This window comes from Siphateles boraxobius, unplaced genomic scaffold (assembly GCF_051911475.1).
Source record: "Siphateles boraxobius isolate OS27281-9 unplaced genomic scaffold, OSU_SipBor_1 130, whole genome shotgun sequence".
NCBI classification, from domain to species: Eukaryota; Metazoa; Chordata; class Actinopteri; order Cypriniformes; family Leuciscidae; genus Siphateles; species Siphateles boraxobius.
The window spans coordinates 25,978,205-25,994,875 of NW_027508734.1; the positions used below are offsets into that span (position 1 = coordinate 25,978,205).

Consider the following 16,671-nt stretch of genomic DNA (forward strand, 5'->3'; position numbering starts at 1 on the left):
GAGGCACTATGTTAATGGCCCCAATTAAAAATACCAAATATTAAACAATAAATATAAATGTCACACATCGGAAAAAAGGGTATCAGCATAATATATCAACTAATGTTACAGATTTTTTTTCTTCGCTGATTATTTACCAAATTTTTACTTCAAAATGGTGTCATTTTAACAGATAAAAAAAGGTGTCTGGTTTTGCATTTTCCTTCTTTCCAAACATTTCCACAGTAAAGGAAACAAGAGATTCCAAGTGTCATCCAGTGAAAAAAAAAATCATAGGATATTAAATTGACCGGATCGTCTGTCTTTCATTTTCATTAAAAAGAAAAAGACAAAAACATCCAAAACACAAGTCAAGAGATCCTTAAATGCCCTGCTTTGGATAAAAGCATCTGCCAAATTAATCAATTTAATGTGCACATGGTAATAAACATGCAGAGTATCCACTGTATCTGTTCAACATTGCAAGAGCCAAAATGTTTGGAGGTGACCTGCATGAGTGCATCAGGTAAGTTAATAAGCCCGAGTACCCATAAGTCAACAGGAGGAGCCTAGTCACATTTAGCATCTCTGTCCCTCAGGGTAACTTCAGATAGCTGAAAGCAGGTCCAGAGGCCCCACAGTCTGCAACAATCAAACTACTGTTTAAGAAAGCAAATGTCTGTAAGACAATAAAAGCCTTAATCAATCAGCCCGCTGTGCTTATGTTTATGAGCCTGTAGCGCCAACCATCCATCATTTGGTTTTTACCACTCAAAACACAGACGCAGAGACAAAAGAATGGCATTATGTGAGGAGCAGGCCTGCTGCATACTAAATTAATGAAACAATTGCAGCCTTTCACGACAAAATAAGCAACATGATTTAGCACACTGCTCCGAGAAGTTTCTTTTCAAGAGTACTGGTCAGAAATTAATGTTTGAGTTCAGCGCTGTGAGTCATGATAGTTGTTATAACAGTCTGTCATGGTAATAGTACAAATACATCACCGCATTCAGGTGAGTGGAGCACGGCGTACAACGTTCACTTTATCAGTTCATGTCGGAGGAGATATTATCAGCTATGAGTTCATTTTTGTCTTAACAGTGTCTTAACCTTAGCCCAAGCTATCTGCCTTCCCTCCCTAAATGCGATTTGTTGACAGCCACTTTACAGACCTGTGCCTGATGTTTTGAAGAGTGACGTTATCTCGCTCCAGAAGGGGGGCAGGAAGTGATAGTGGAAAGGGATGAGTTCAAACACATTGCAGTGTGTGCACACACAGAGGAGTGAAGGTACCTTTATCTAATCAGGCTGCTCCGACTGATGAAATACACTTCCGTGCGTGTGACGCAGCGTGCAAATGTGTAAGTTGTTCAGGTTAGTGTGTGTGCAATCACTTGGTTTCTTCAGCGGTGAGATGTATCCCCTTTTCAATATTTTTAAATAAATAAAAACTAGAGATAATAAATAGAGATTTAAAAATACACTACCGCTTAAAAGTTTTGGGCCGGTACTTTTTTTTTAAAGTCTCTTATGCTAAAGAAAGGCTGTATTTATTTGATCAAAAATACAGTAAAACAGTAAAATTGAGTCCTTCAGTACTCTTTCAGAAGATGCGTTACAGCGCCCCTACCGTATAACAGTGATGGAAATGTCCGTCTTTCCGTTTTTTCAATGGCGGGGAAAGAGTTAAATGAAGGGGATAAGTTAACAACAACAATAAAACCTTTTAATCATGATGTAAAAGAAACATGCGTAATGACTACACCGTAACATACATGGCTAAAAGTGTGTGTGTGTGCTTGTGTCCTTGACGCTGTCTGACAAATGAACCACGGTCTGGTCTGTAGTTTTCATCGTCTGAATTAAGAACGCAGTTTCAGCACATCAACATCAACACTGTTTACAGGTACTAGCAGTCCTGGGCATCATTCTGGGGTTAAAGAGAGGGGACGACCTCCTTAAAGGGGCCACCTTTACAGAAACAAGAGGACAGGGAGGAGCCTTAATGTTGTAAAGGCTTAGACGCAACTTCAATAGGGAAATTCAGTTGTTTCAGGCCTTACCAACAAATAGTCTGATCTGAATAAAGACAGATTATCACACACACAGTAGTCTGTGAGGAAATAATAAAGAAAGAGAAAAATGGTGTGTGTGCTATGTGTTGGAATGCATATCTGTGTGTGTAAGGCTGGTTCTCTCTGTTATCGGAACAAATGGGTTATGTCTCTCAGTCACCCTTATCTCAAAGGAAGGAAGTCAATGGGCTATCAGCACGTGTGTATGTGTGTGTTTGTGTGAACTCTCTCGGTCTGAAGGATTGTCCTGAACCAAAAAAAAAAAAAAAGTTCTTTCTTCTATACAGTTCACTGAAGATGTGGCATTAAACACAAGAGTTTAGCACATGGGCACATACCTGTCCCTCCACGTCTGTCTGTGCTGCTGTCTGTCCGTCAGAGCGTTCAGCAATATGTCGGCAATCTCTCTTCTGTTCTCCTGTGTCGTGTTCTCATCCTCAACCACAGCCAAAAGCAGCTGAGTCTGGAAACAAACAACACATTCAGGTGTGACTTCAAACTACAAATGACACGAGGTCAGTTTCAGTCAGTCAATTATTACATTTGCATAATTCAAAAGTGTGGGGTCAGTATGATTGTTTTGTATTTGTTTTATAATGTAATTATTTTTCCTTGAGGTTCTGCACCAAAAACATGAGTAATCAACCATTTTCTACCCATCTTGTGATAAATTGACTGTGAATGTTATTCTTTTAAGTAACACATTATGACTGGCACAAATATGGTAACGTAAAACCACAGAGTTACAAAGTAGTTCTGGCTCTTAAAAGATCCCTGGGAATCCTCAATAGAAATACAACCACTCGTATCTTGAAATAAAGGAAATAAAGGAATCAAGTTTTACTAACAATCCCATAGACAAGCTCCTATCCAGTGCTTAAACAAATCAATTTACATTCATTCCCTTCATGTCAGAGGTCAGATCTATTCTTTATTTATGCTGCAGGACTTTTACAAACACTGATGGTTAAGCCAGAATCAGAAACAGCAGGACATAATTATTTTCGCTTTTCAACAAACAAAATGTATTTTCACTTAGCATTTTATTAATGCAATAATATATAAATATAGACAACTACCATTCAAAAGTTTGGGATTGGTAAGAATTTTTTTTTTTAAATAAGCCCTCTTATGCTCACCAATTTGATAACCGTTTAATAATTAACTATACAATTATTTATCACCATTTATTTGATCAAAAACACAGTAAAAACAGTGCTATTGTGAAATATGATTAGAATTTAAAAAAAACTGCTTTCTATTTTAATACATATTAAAATGTAATGTATTCCTGTGATGTCAAAACTGAATTTCCAGAATCATTTCTTAAGTCTTCAGGGTCACATGATCCTTCAGAAATCATTATGCTGATTTAGTGCTCAAGACAAATGTCTTAATAGGATCAATGTTGTGCTGTTTAATACTTGTGTGGAAACGGTGATCTATTGTTTCAGTATTCTTTGATAAATAGAAAGTTTAAAGAATGCAGCATTTATTTTATCTTTTGTAACATTGTAAAAGTCTGTTCTCCCACTGTTGACCCATTTAATGCATCCTTACTGATTTATCCTTACATTTATCCTGCATCCTTACTTTTTTTTTTTTTTTTTGAAAAAATGATACTGGAAAAGTTGGGGAACACAGTTTGACCCCATAAAGTGAGGCCAATGTGTTCAATGAAGACCAGAAGTAAAATTTGAAGTTCAATTAGTTGACAAAAGTTTACTGAAGACAAAGTTATCCACACCTCCAATGACCATAGACAATTTGTAATAGTATCCAGCTAACTTAGTACACAGAAAAAACAATACTTATAGGCATATGGAAGATCAGTTGACATTTCTACAGGTTTTGATAAGTTAAATCGAAAACCGACGGTGTTGTCGCCTTGCGTCAGCTGCATCTGGACCAAAAAGCTGCGCTTGAACATACAGCACCGTCTACAGCCTATTGCAAACTAGCACATGCATTCTGTGCTTGCGTGTAAGAAATTAACTGTCTATATCAGCAGGTATCAATAGTCTATAATCAATATTTAAAAAGAGAAACTGGAACAAGGATATAAGAGATGTACATAGAAACAAAGCAGTGCTTGCTTACCATTTTGAATATCAGTTTGTTGATAATTTTCTTCATTTTAAGCGGCTCAAGTTGTTAAGAATATATTTGTGTTTTGGTATGCTCGGGTAGGATAACATTATATCAGCCTTCTGTCTGTGCCGTCTTGACTTCCTTATTCCATTTCATCACTTTCGCTTTAATTTTGAATTATTATTCGTTTGCTAAACTGACCATCCAATCAGAGTTACACTTACTGACGGCCCGACGCCGATTCAACATACCGAATCGAGCAAACTGCTGCCGACATGAGCCAGACGAGAGCCGACGTGTGGAACACACCGCAAAAACTGGCCCACTTGCCGACGGTTATTTAAAGAATATATCTGTGACCTTATATACCACGTTCTCATTCGTAAGCAACTATAATAAGCATCAGAGGAGAGTCAGAAATCCCAAAAGGCCACTTCTCAACTGGGTGACTGTTGATTTCCCCTGGAGACCATTCATTTGGCATGGTCACATTCCTAAACAACCCCTGCGAACACACCACTAAAACATAGGCGATATCCTTTCAAGGCTGAGACACACCACATCACTGGACAGAAAAATACATCCACACAGAGCAAACTTGAGTGTTGTAAATGGTGCTGAAAAAAAGAATAACAATTGGCACTGTTACGGTAATCCTGACATGGGTCAGACCCTTAGTTATTTCTCAGATACCAAATAAAGACATTGCCTGTAACATTATTACCAGGATATTTGCAATAGATTTAAGAAACTATGATTTCCTATTGGTTTTAACAAAAGAGGAGCCGCTTGTAAATCCACCCCTTCAGTATATAAAAATAAATAGATACATTCAAAAATAATGTGTACAAATATTTTTAGATATAATGTTTATGAGTTTTCTTTTATTTTATAAAGATGTAAAATGCCAAACTTTCCCTCTCTCGCGGTCTTCCTCAGTAGCAGGAGCTAAAATGATTGACAGGTGAGAAAGCATACGCAAAAAGTGCTCTCAGCATTGGTTCACCTCAACTGTTTCACAGCGATCTCCTTTTCTTTATTTCTTTTCATCCCTCGTTCATCCGTGAGACAGCACTTCTGTCTCTCACTAAAGCATTACCTGTCAGCGGTTGTTACCTGTTAGTCATCCTGTCTAAGAAAGCGCTGGGTGAAAGAGTGTGCCAAGACTAACTCTGACTATGGGGTCACAAGGTCAGTTGAATCACATCAGACTAAACATAGATCACACAACAACAGTGACTCATGATCGTCTGTCTGTGTGTGTGTGTGTGTGTGTTTGTGTGTGTGTGTGTGTGTGTGTGTGTGTGTGTGTGTGTGTGTGTGTGTGTCTGTGTGTGTGTGTGTGTGTGTGAGAGAGAGAGACTATGTGTTATGTTTACAAGGTGGGTTGATGAGAGAAATTTACACAACCAACTTGCGTTTACCACCCAATATATGCTCACCTTATCTGTGTGTGTGCCCTTGTTTACCCCTGAATGACGGTAGCTGTCGTCAGCTGGGTGATGTTGTGCAGTGCTCCTGGGTTCAGGACCACAGTGAAGAGGGTGAGACAGAGGGTAAGCGACTAACAGAGGCGGCTGTGTGTATTTGTACAAGGAAACACACTATGGGTTACCCCACACTAACAGAGGGGAAGTATAAACACACATGCACACTCACCAGGACTATGTGGCAGGTACACCAGCCAACCAATAGCAGAAAGGCCATCCAAAATACCTACAGAAACCTGAACAGCTAGCATCAGACAGGAGACACTAAGATAACGTATGACATGAGAACTTAAAACACATAGCAGCCAGGGGGCATTCTTTAGAAAACCTAGTGTACTAAAGAGTATTTTATGACTTTGTAAAACATTTGCAATGTGATAAACACAAGGTAAATAAATCAATTTTCATTTCCGCGAGTAGGTTTTTCAGTTTGATGGACAGATGTGATGGACATTAGTGTATCAATTAATGAAGGTGTATGTTTCATACAGTCATAGATCATTTTAAATCTCAAGCGCATTAAACTTATTTCTTAAATCTTATTTCTTAAATGGAGAGTTCACCCAAAATGTATAATTTACTCACCCTGATATCATTTTAAAACTTTATAAATGTTGGGGGTTTTTTTGTTTTGTTTTTTTCATAAATTTTAAAAGATTAGTTACCAACATTCTTTAAAATATATTTTTTTCTCAAAAGAATAAAGAATGTCATACAGGTCTGGGGCAACATGTATAGAAATCCATTGCATTAAGACATAAACGTCATCTACAAACAAATTATGCAGGCTTTGCTTGAAACTAACTGTGAATAATAAGTATTCATGAAACAGTAGGTGTATAATATTTCTTCCGATAAGATTCTGAGCCGATGGGCTATTTACTATCCCATGAGGCCACAGGAGACAAATATTCAGTGTTGAGGAACAGTGACACAACTAGCATTGTAGGTCACATGACAGTGTTAAAGGGATAGTTCACCCAAAAATGAAAATTCTGTCAGTATTTACTCACCCTCATGTTGTTCCAACCCCGTAAGAGCTTCGTTCATCTTCGGAACACGAATTAAGATATTTTTTGATGAAATCTGAGAGCTGGATCACTCCTCCATACTAGTCCATAGGCTTCTTCAGGGACTGAAACTTGCTGGCCTCGAAAAGCTATTAAAGTCATCGTTAAAATAGTCCAAGTGACTACAGTGGCTCAATCTTAAGTATATCAAGCGACGATAATACTTTTTGTGCGCAAAAACAAACAAAAATAACGACTTTATTTCAACTATTCATGTCCTTCTCTTTGGGCCTCTAGTCAGTTAAACTAGTGTAATTGCGTAGAGCTAAGTCACACGTAGGCTCACTATTGGCCAACGCTGGTCATGTGGATGATGCGTGTGACGTAAAACAACAGATCATACGCTGTTAAACTTGTGAACTGACTCGAGGCCCAGAGAGAAGGAAATGAATAGTTGAAATAAAGTCGTTATTTTTGTGTGTTTTTTGCGCACAAAAAGTATTCTCGTCGTTTGGTAAACTTAAGATTGAGCCACTGTAGTCACTTGGACTATTTTAACAATGTCTTTAATAACTTTGAGGCCGGCAAGTTCAATCCCTCAAGAAGCCTTAGTATGGACTAGTGTGGAGGAATGATCCAGCTCTCAGATTTCATCAAAATATCTTAATTCGTGTTTCGAAGATGAACGAAGGTCTTACGGGTTTGGAACAACATGAGGGTGAGTAAATACTGACAGAATTTTCAATTTTGGGTGAACTATCCCTTTAAGTTCTGGCAACATGGCGCCTACGAAATGTCTGGATTGTATTTGAACTACACACATGAACTTTAATGCCAATAAAAAAAAACACTTCAACAGTGAAGAAGCAAAGTCTTCTTTAAAAGCAGTACATACTCTGACCATGAATTCGCTAACAGCTGCAGTCAACTATGTTTCAGTGGATTTATCAAGTCAGCAGAGTAAGTAACCAAAGGTGTACAGTAATTCATCACACCATCTATGAACTACGACACCATCTATATTCCAGTAATTTTTGACAACCAAAAAATTGGTTTGAATACATTTTGTCTTCATTGGTACATTTTTTTGTTATTTGGGGCCTTCTGTGCCCATGCACAGATACATATCTCACTTTCTGTTGCTGGAGGGACATGTTTTTGGGGGGAGTTCTGTTATGTCCGGGACAGATGGTCCTCACCCCAGTCGAAGCACTGAAGCACTGTAAGAGTACAACTACAGCAGAGTACTGTGAAGACGGAATCACACGTCATGTTAAAAGTGTAGAGCAGAAACAATATATACATACATGCCTCTGTGTGTGTGTGTGTGTGTGTGTGTGTGTGTGTGTGTGTGTGTGTGTGTGTGTGTGTGTGTGTGTGTGTGTGTGTGTGTGTGTGTGTGTGTGTGTGTGTGTGTGTGTGTGTGTGTGTGTGTGTGTGTGAGATTGGCCTTTCAGCCACTTTGACCCTCTGATCTCTCTGAGGCTCATCAATTACCTCTCCCCTCAGAGCCAGCACGCTGAGAGAATGGATTATATGAAGTGTAAAACATTAGAAAAATGTGTTCCCAACATCACAGCAATGTGTCCGAGGACAGAGAAGGGGACAGATAATAGAAACCCAGCTGTTGAAGAGTCATACGCAACAAGTGAGAGCGTTTGAAGGCATTGTGGGGCAGCTCTGTTGGGCCACAGGCTTTTGTGCAGGGGATTGTGAGTCCTCTAGCTTGAGCTAATGAGGCAAAGGCTAAAAGCTTTGTGATTTTTTTTTCTTTCTCTGCCTCAGTTTGTCTATCTCTCGCTCTTTCTCTGTCAGTCTCTTTTAGGTGGGAAAGTTTTAAAAAGGCGACTGGTAACCAAAAGCACTTGATAACATCTCCAAACACCAAATCTGCTGCCTAATGTGTCTAGAGATTGAGAGTTTAATGATTCTACCATTCTTGCAGTATGTAATATGAGCTTCACAGATCTTACAGACCTGCAAAGCAGTTCCATTAAAAAAAACTTTCAATATATTCAGTGATAAAAAAAAAAGTGACACAAAAAGTACAAGTTAGCACTGATAATAATAAACAGTATGACTAGAAAAACACTTTACCAATAAATCAAATAAATGTATAATAGTAATATCATGTTTATGGAAAAAACGTTTTTTTTGGTGGTCTGTGAAGTTACTTGGAAAACCATAGTACATGAAAAAAAGTAATTTAGTAACATCATGGACTTATCTGCAATCACTTCATAGAACCACCATTACATTAAATATGTAGTTTCCACAAAAATATTAAGCAGCACAACTATTTAACCTTGCTAATAATACAAAATGTTTCTTGAGCAGCAAATCAGCATATTAGAATGATTTCTGAGGATCATGTGACACTGAAGAATAATGGCTGCTGGAAATCCAGCTTTGCACAAATGTCTTTGAATTACTTTTGCGGTTTCCAAAGCTCTGTCTCTTGAATGTATCATTTTCGTTGTGACTTCATACCCACTTCCACTCTCTGTCATACACAAACAAGTCATATGTCATACACATATGCCTCATCTCTCTCCACCTCCATCTCCTTCTGGATCTGCCTGCTGATTGGAGATTAGAGATTAGTATCTTGTACCCACGTTCCTCCTGCCAGTGAAAGCTTTTGGCAGTGGGAGCGAGGCCAAAACTTTACTCTCTCCTCACTCCACACAGATTCATTTTCAGCACTTAAAGAATGTGAACTCTAGGCAGAGATTACCATCACATAGACCTGAAGCCATTTTCATTACACGTCTTTTTTCTACGGTGGCTGAAATGTGACATTGGGAAAAACGATTAACGTTGACTATCCGCTAAAAGAAAGAAACCCGACCCAAATTGTACCGACTACAATTTATGATGTTATAGGATACACTGCTGTGTAATTTATGTCATCTAAATGCTGAAAATATCAGTAGTGAAGTGAATAAAGTAATATGCATCAGTGGTTTTGGGAAGCCTGAGGGCTCTTGTATAGCAGGACACATTTTTTCCATTGCATTAGTTATATGTATATATGAGTAAGTGTAACAAATAAAATAATTTTCTTTCCAAAATCTGATAGCTTAATGCATCCAGCTAGAATGCCTTAAGCAATATGTGCAGGAATCATTCACTATGACATGCAAGTATGTTATTAGTGGGTAAACAGATAGAAACAGACACTCACATTGAGTACAACATAGGAAAGAGCAGAGAATAATGTTTTTTGCCCGTACAAGCAAAACTTATTCATAAAAGCATAAAACCTTCTCACCATAAGGCATAAGGCCCGTTCATAATGCATTGGCTCATAACATAATGGCCTGGTTTCACAAACAAGGCTTAAAGGGCCCTTTCACACCTACCTTGTTTGGTCCGGACTTTCGGACTTTTCAGTTTGGTCCGAATCAAAATTGCAGGTGTGAAACCTCCCCCGGACCACGGTCCAGACCAAACAGATTAAATTTGGTCCGACGAAAAGAGGTAGTCTCGGTCCGGATCAAACTGAACAAAGGTTTGGTTCGTTTCTAGTGTGAAAGCATTTCTCTATGGTTCGGACTTTCAGACCTTTCACAGGAAGTTCCGGTGGTTCCCGCATAGCCGAAAAAACAGAAGATTGCAGGAAAAATGAGCCGTACGCACATGAGGAGAGGAGGAGACAAGGTTTTTAATTGAAGTATGGTCTGATGACATAATTAGAAGTCAACTGGAAAAAATTCACACAAAAAAGAGCTCGCATTATTGCTTGCAGTCTTCTCCTCCTTTCCTGCCAGCGACGATAAAATGTTCGCACGACGAGGACGTTCATTTGGCGAATTTGAACTAGCCTTGTGTATAGTTGGTGCTGCAGGTAATTATGCCATAAAAATAACAATACAGTTGCAACGATATGCGTCTGTTCATTCATAATGTCAAAGTTACCCACCGCATTGACAACACGCTGACGTCAGACGCACGTCCATTTACAAACCAATCAATGTCGAGATGCAGCCCACATAGATGATGACGACAGGACGCAAGTATGTCACGTAAAGTTCTTTAGTGCGCTCGCATAATTGCAGTGTGAAACCAAACCAAAACTTTCTGAAAGTATAAAATGTATCAAAATGTGAACTTTGGTTCGGACCTTGGTGCGGACTTTCAGGTGTGAAAACGCCCTTAGATAAAGCCAGGAGTAGGCTTTTGTTAAATAAGGACATTATAGCTGTAATAAACATGCCTTAGCAAAAAAAAAAAAAAAAAAAAAAAACATTACTGGTGTGCAGCTTGAGACAAAACAATGGTACTGACGTATTTTAAAATGGGTCAGTACAAGTTGCTTTCAGTTAAGATAGCTCAAATGTGCATTTTAGTCTGGGACTAGGCTTAAGCCTGTGAAATCGGGCAAATGTGAATTAATTCATTTTATCAGAAACACTTTCTATTAAGCCTTTTAAAGAATGCCAATATTGATTTTTCATGACTAATACAGATACAGATGATTTTTCCAACAACTACTCTGTGATTATTCAATATTATTATATTATTACTCTGTGTAATTATTGTTTTATTTCTTTATAATTATAATTATTATTATTATTATAATTATTAATAATAATTGAAAGAGTATCCGTATGAAAATTGAAAATAAACAAACAAACAAACCAAACAAAAAGTTATCCTTTATTCCATTGTGAGGATTATGATAATGTGGTAACACTATAACAAGTTCTCATTTTTAACAGTAGTTAATGAATTAAACAAACTAGCAATGAGCAATATATTTTAACAGCATTTATTAACCTTTGTTAATATTAGTTTATAAAAAAATTCACAAAGCATTAACTAAATGTTAACAGATACAAATTTTGATTTAAAAAAAAAATTTGTAGTAAATGTTGAGATTAACATTAAGATTAATAAATGCAGAAGATGAATTGTTCAATCTTTGTTTATGTTAACTAATGTAGTTAACTAATGAAATCTTATTGTAAAGTGTTATAATGTATTATAATCGTAAGAGTATACAAAAAGATATGACGGTAAAATGTTATGTTACTTTTCTGATATATACTGTTATACCTCTGATGCCCATGAGCTTTATGGAGTCATTCTCAAATTATGACTAAAATTTAAAATATTTTACCTATACCTAATCATTTACACTCAATACAATAAAAAAAAATCAAAGGCATTTTGTAACTTAGTAGATTTTCATGAGTTCTAAAGATCCAACTGATTCCAAATCGAAGATCAGAAGGCTTGAAGCATTCATGCGTGTTATCATTCAGAACCAATCTGCTACAATTTCAAAAGTCCTCGCCAATAACATGTGATTTGACTTTCTTGTGGTCAAGCCCGCTTCATTTCAGTGTAAGATGCTGAATTTGCTTTCTAATCCCAAAATCGTCTGCCACTTTCCACCGCATCATATTAAACAGGCAGAGAGAGAGAGAGCGAGAGAGAGCGAGAGAGAGAGAGAGAGAGAGAGAGAGAGAGAGAGAGAGAGAGAGAGAGAGAGAGAGAGAGAGAGAGAGAGAGAGAGAGAGAGAGAGAGAGAGAGAGAGAGAGAGAGAGAGAGAGAGAGAGAGAGAGAGAGAGAGAGAGAGAGAGAGAGAGAGAGAGAGAGAGAGAGAGAGAGAGAGAGAGAGAGAGAGAGAGAGAGAGAGAGAGAGAGAGAGAGAGAGAGAGAGAGAGAGAGAGAGAGAGAGAGAGAGAGAGAGAGAGAGAGAGAGAGAGAGAGAGAGAGAGAGAGAGAGAGCGAACGCAGAGACAGAATTGAAAACGAGGGGATCAGAACACATTTCTACAGGAACATTTCCCCTTGGAGAAGGAGAGAGTGTTTACGATCAAACATATCTGTGTCTATTTATCTCAGCCAGAGTGTCATCCCTCGCTCTCAACTTCTGTCCAAACACAAACAAACACAAAAACAAACACAAAGACTGCAACTTCTTAGTATGCATCAGCCACCAGACTGCACTTCTGCGTAGCACGTCTTCACACGGAGACACACACTCTCTCTCTCTCTCTGTGTCTCCTTTTATATCCTCTTCTTTCTCTCCCTTCTCTCCTAAAACCTCTCGATTATCGGCAATATCTTCTCTATAATTCCTTTCTTTCTTTGCGATTTTTCAAGCGAATCCTACAATTTTACAGTGGCTTGGCATCAGGATCTCCCATTCTTCCCCTCATTGTTCTGAACCGTGCTTTAACTCGGTTAAGAGCCCTGACATGATAGCCAACCTGGTGACTACGGAATTAAAAGAAAAGATAGAGGAGAGGGCAGTGTTAATTTAGTTGACGAATAATATTTCGTCATCAATTTTGTCAATGACATTTTTTCCCCTGACGAAAACTAAATAAAAACTACTTTTAAATGCCAAAAACTATGACAAAAATCATCAACGAATAAAAACGAGAGAAAAAAAATTTATCATAAAACATTAAAAAATGCAACGTCGGAGAGAAAGAGAGCAAACATATGGATAAATCTGAAAAAGTGTGATAACATAAAAGAGAGCTCAATTCATGTGCGCACACAGAAAGCTGCCTCTCAGGCAGTGAACGAGTACTGAATTGAGCTCTCTTTCGTGTATTCTCGCACTTGAACGGACAAATACACAAAAGTATGTCAAAATGTCAGTTTTGGCGAGTATTCACATAAACACAGTCAGTTATGTCTTAAGTGAACGTAAACAGTTGGGAGAATATCGGAGGTATATCAGTGTGGGTCCGTGCATTCGGCCTTAAAGTGACAGCAGTGTAATAAACCTGCTGCTGTCCATCATGTTAATCACAACACACGAAAAAGAGAAAATCACTCAATGCTCTTGACTAAATAACTTTAATAGCTTTAATAAGAATTAATCTCCATTTAATTTATACAAATACATTTGTCTGCTTGAAACAATGAAGAATGTTGTATGCAAGTTACGGATCATTAATTAAAAAAGACCATGTTCTTGTTTCTTTATGAGAAGTGGTTTAATTTAATTTTAAGATAAATTAAGACGTGTTAAATATGTGTCTGTATCGCATGTTCAAACCTTAATATCATTCATATTAACAGGTAGATGTTGTTTTACAGGAGTATATAATAAGTTTGTAATGCATCAATTAAGCATTTCTCTAAAATTTGCAATTAAATTAAACCCATTAAATTTTAGTTGACTAAAATCTTATGGTATTTAGTCGACTAAAACTAGACTAAAACTAAAACAATTCAGATGACTAAAATATGACTAAAACTAAATGGCATTTTAGTCAAAAGACTAAACTAAATCAAAATGTGTAGTCATAATTAACACTGGGAGAGAGACAGAAACATTAGTTATATACAAAGATGTATATCTACTAAACAAGGTCGACCTCTACCTGACTGGCAGTAAACTGAGTTTTGTGCACCTCTGTGCTCCTCTGTAGAATTTAATGAAACATATATGCGGTGTTTGTGTGTGTGTATCCACAGTAGTGATTAATCAGTCACGGTCTGTAATTCCAGATCTTATTCCTCTTTCTTCAGCCACTTATCTTGCTGATCAAGGAGCGAGCCGGAAAAACTGCAGAGTAAAATAAATAAATAAACAAAGCACTTAATAAACCGAGAGTGTGAGGAGGGTGTCGGGAGATAAGACAGATCAGACATTATGAAGCACTTATTGGTTTTCTAAGAAAAATAAAAAAATCTACTTCAAAGAGTTCAGCGGCTGTCAGACAGCATCTGCTCCAGCACACGCCGAGATACACTCAACACCAGCAGAACAAGACTGAACCATCTGCACATAACCACACACCTGCACACGACAATACTGAAAACTACACCCAGACAGATTCTGCGGATCTTTTTCTTTTCTGCATTTTCTGGGCTGAAATTGGTGGAATTTTGTGGAAATGTATTTAAACAGTGAATTTGTTTAATGAAGTACACTCTTATTGCTGACTGAAAACAATCAAATGAGCAAAATTAGAACATAAACATGGTCAAAGTTTGGGAATGACTGTCATTCCAAGCCTGTTGAAATCTGTGGGGATATGAAACCATATGAATATGAAAACCATATAAAAACAAACAATACTGCATACTAAAATAGCGTGTATTTTTCTTAAATTTATTTTTAAGTTGACTGCTAATAGATCTGAAGAATGTAGAAATGAAGTAGAAAGTAGAAGTAGAAAGCCTTAGCTTATTTGGGGTCAGTCATTTTTTTTTTTTAAAGAAAGGAATACTTTTATTCATAGTTGATACATTTATAAATGTTACAAAAGATGAACAGTTTTCAAGTTTAATAAGTAAAGATATTAAATATGCATGTGAAAAAAAGTATATCAAGGACTAAGGATCTTGTATAAACGGGTCTTAAAACCAGACAAAATTGACATGAAGTCTGGCCTAGTCTGCAGCTTATTCTGGAAGCATGTAACAGCATGTAAACTATCAACCAAACATCATGTCTAAAACATTTTACTCAACTAATCTGGCAACCATTGGCAAATCCAGTGATAAGTTACACCTCAAAATATTATATCAACACAGCAATAGATTCTTCAGCATTGTTGGTGGGATATAGCGCGTGCCATTTTTGTCTGTTAGCCGACTGTGTTTAACTATTGTGTAATTAATTGTCTGTATTGTGTAAAAAAAAAATTAAAAAAAAGAGAAAAAAGGTCAAACATTATTTCTTCCTAAACGTTCCATCCCTGCCACCAAAAACACACACAAACAGACCCACCAGTCTCCCTGCCTGCCTCAAGTTTCTGTAAAAGCTTCTGTATGCAGGTACAAAGCCAGCGACCACTCTCTCTCTGTAGGTAGAAAACACAAACACACAGCCTGCAAGTGGCATATCAGCACATGAAATTCTCTAAAGGGGTTTAAGTATTTACCCTCCCCACTATGACGGCCTGCTAAAATTCAGCTTACCCTGTTCAATAAGGACTTCAAAGGGAATCATAAATACCTTTTGCCCGCAAATTCTACTGTAGTGTTTTTCTGCTCGCCCCCCTTTTCCTGCTTCTTTTCTTCCCATTTTTCCCCTCATTCTCCAATAAAAACCACCCCTTACTGTGAAATTTATTAGAAACCTTTTATTTACAGTTTATGAGTATAATAAGAGAAATTGGGAGGTAATATCTGATGTTATTTAAAACAGGCGAGCTGAAAGGAGAAACACAGGTAAATACTGTAGATCTGTGGTTCATTTTGATCTGACAAGAGACAACTGCTCAAAGGCGAAAGAAATGGCCCGATCATGGGATCATGCCTTTGTTTTTGTGTCTGACTGCTGATTTAGAAAATACTCAAAAGATTTATTATGCAACATATGGTATTATTTGTATTATGTATACATATTATTATCATTATTTACATTATGATATATAACAATATCTAAAGCAATATTTGAATATTTTAATTACATATTAAGCAAAAACCATAAAAGTTACAGTCACAAACAAAACCCACACATGCACATATGTATATGCATGTATATGATTGATCAATCCAGTATACATACACAATTTATAATGTATAACTGCCACATGATGCACAAATTAAAAAAAAAAAAACTGAAAAGATCTACATAGGGAAATCCACAGTGGCCCTGCGAAAGGCATTCTGGAATATTATTATGATGACATTTATAATGTTTTACAAACTCATCAAATAAGTGAATAGAGATTAATTGCCCCGGTCGACCTTAAAATAATTATCAGAACGAGGCAGCTCTAAACTAGATGAAATTGATACACTTGAATAATTAGATCCTTGGCACTGACCTAGTGAAGTCAATAAAGGTTATTAAGGCCAATTGCTGTCTAAACGCATTAGAGACAGAGAGAAGCGCTCTGCACCACATCCAGCATTTCAGCGGCTATACGATAATCCCCTCACTGCGTCCGCCTCTCTCTCTCTCCGCTGCCCTCACACACATATACACCCCCTACCCTTAGACACACTAAACCAGATTGGATTCGCTTAACCTTTCAGTGGCTTTGATCAAATGAGCTCACACTGCAATAACATTTACATTGACCCTCACTCTC

General features: G+C 37.3%; 1 protein-coding gene across 2 annotated transcripts in view; it reads right to left on the reverse strand.

Annotated features, from left to right (window-relative positions):
- Positions 1-16,671, reverse strand: part of fto (FTO alpha-ketoglutarate dependent dioxygenase) — a 569,808-nt gene that overhangs the window by 504,074 nt on the left and 49,063 nt on the right. For both annotated transcript variants that reach the window (XR_013203652.1, XM_077228927.1), the window contains exon 8: positions 2,396-2,520. Coding sequence is in view for 1 of the 2 variants with exons in the window: in XM_077228927.1 (XP_077085042.1) it covers positions 2,396-2,520 (125 nt within the window). In the remaining variant the exon portion in view is untranslated. The remainder of the gene's footprint in view (positions 1-2,395; positions 2,521-16,671) is intronic.